This window comes from Pterocles gutturalis, unplaced genomic scaffold (assembly GCF_000699245.1).
Source record: "Pterocles gutturalis isolate BGI_N339 unplaced genomic scaffold, ASM69924v1 scaffold31787, whole genome shotgun sequence".
NCBI classification, from domain to species: domain Eukaryota; kingdom Metazoa; phylum Chordata; class Aves; order Pterocliformes; family Pteroclidae; genus Pterocles; species Pterocles gutturalis.
The window spans coordinates 1,204-1,781 of record NW_010116461.1 but is presented as its reverse complement, the minus strand read 5'-3'; the positions used below and the strand labels follow the sequence as shown (position 1 = coordinate 1,781).

The 578-nt window shown below is 55.4% G+C and overlaps 1 protein-coding gene across 1 annotated transcript in view; it reads left to right on the top strand.

Moving 5' to 3' along the window:
- The window catches only part of LOC104463270 (tripartite motif-containing protein 15-like), a gene marked incomplete at its 5' end in the record, with an annotated part of 2,541 nt that extends 2,205 nt beyond the window's left edge, over positions 1 to 336 (top strand). Inside the window, 1 exon segment of the mRNA XM_010075520.1 lies at positions 1 to 336. This exon segment is cut by the window's left edge and continues 12 nt beyond it. Coding sequence (XP_010073822.1) covers positions 1 to 336 — 336 coding nt within the window.
- Positions 337 to 578: the final 242 nt, after the last annotated feature.

The following is a 578-nucleotide window of genomic DNA, read 5'->3' as shown; positions in this document are numbered from 1 at the left end:
ACACCCAAAGGCTCCTGGGCCGTGGGGGTGGCCAGGGCGTCCCTGAAGAGGAGGGAAGACCCCACGGGGAGCCCCGAGTTGGAGCTTTGGTCCATGGGTCTCTGCGAGGGTCAGTTCTGGGCGCTCACTTCCCTCGAGCGGATCCCCCTGTACCAGATCCAGGTCCCCAGCAGGGTCCGCGTCTCCCTGGACTATGAAAAAGGGCAGGTGGCGTTTTTTGACGCCGATAAGAGGGTCCTGATATTCACTTTCCCGGCGGCTTCCTTTAAAGGGGAGAGAGTCCATCCCTGGTTCCTGGTGTGGAGCGAGGGCTCCCAGCTCACCTTGTGTCCCTGAAGCTCTCCCTTCTTGCCCAAACCCAAGTTTTATGACCCAAACCCACGTTTCATGACCCAAACCCACGTTTCATGACCCAAACCCAAGTTTTGTTGCCCAAACCCACATTTCATTGCCCAAACCCAAGTTTCATGACCCAAACCCAAGTTTTATGGCCCAAACTTGCCCAAACCCAAGCTTCATTGCCCAAACCCGTTTTATGACAAGTTTCATTGCCCAAACCCAAGTTTCATGACCCAAAC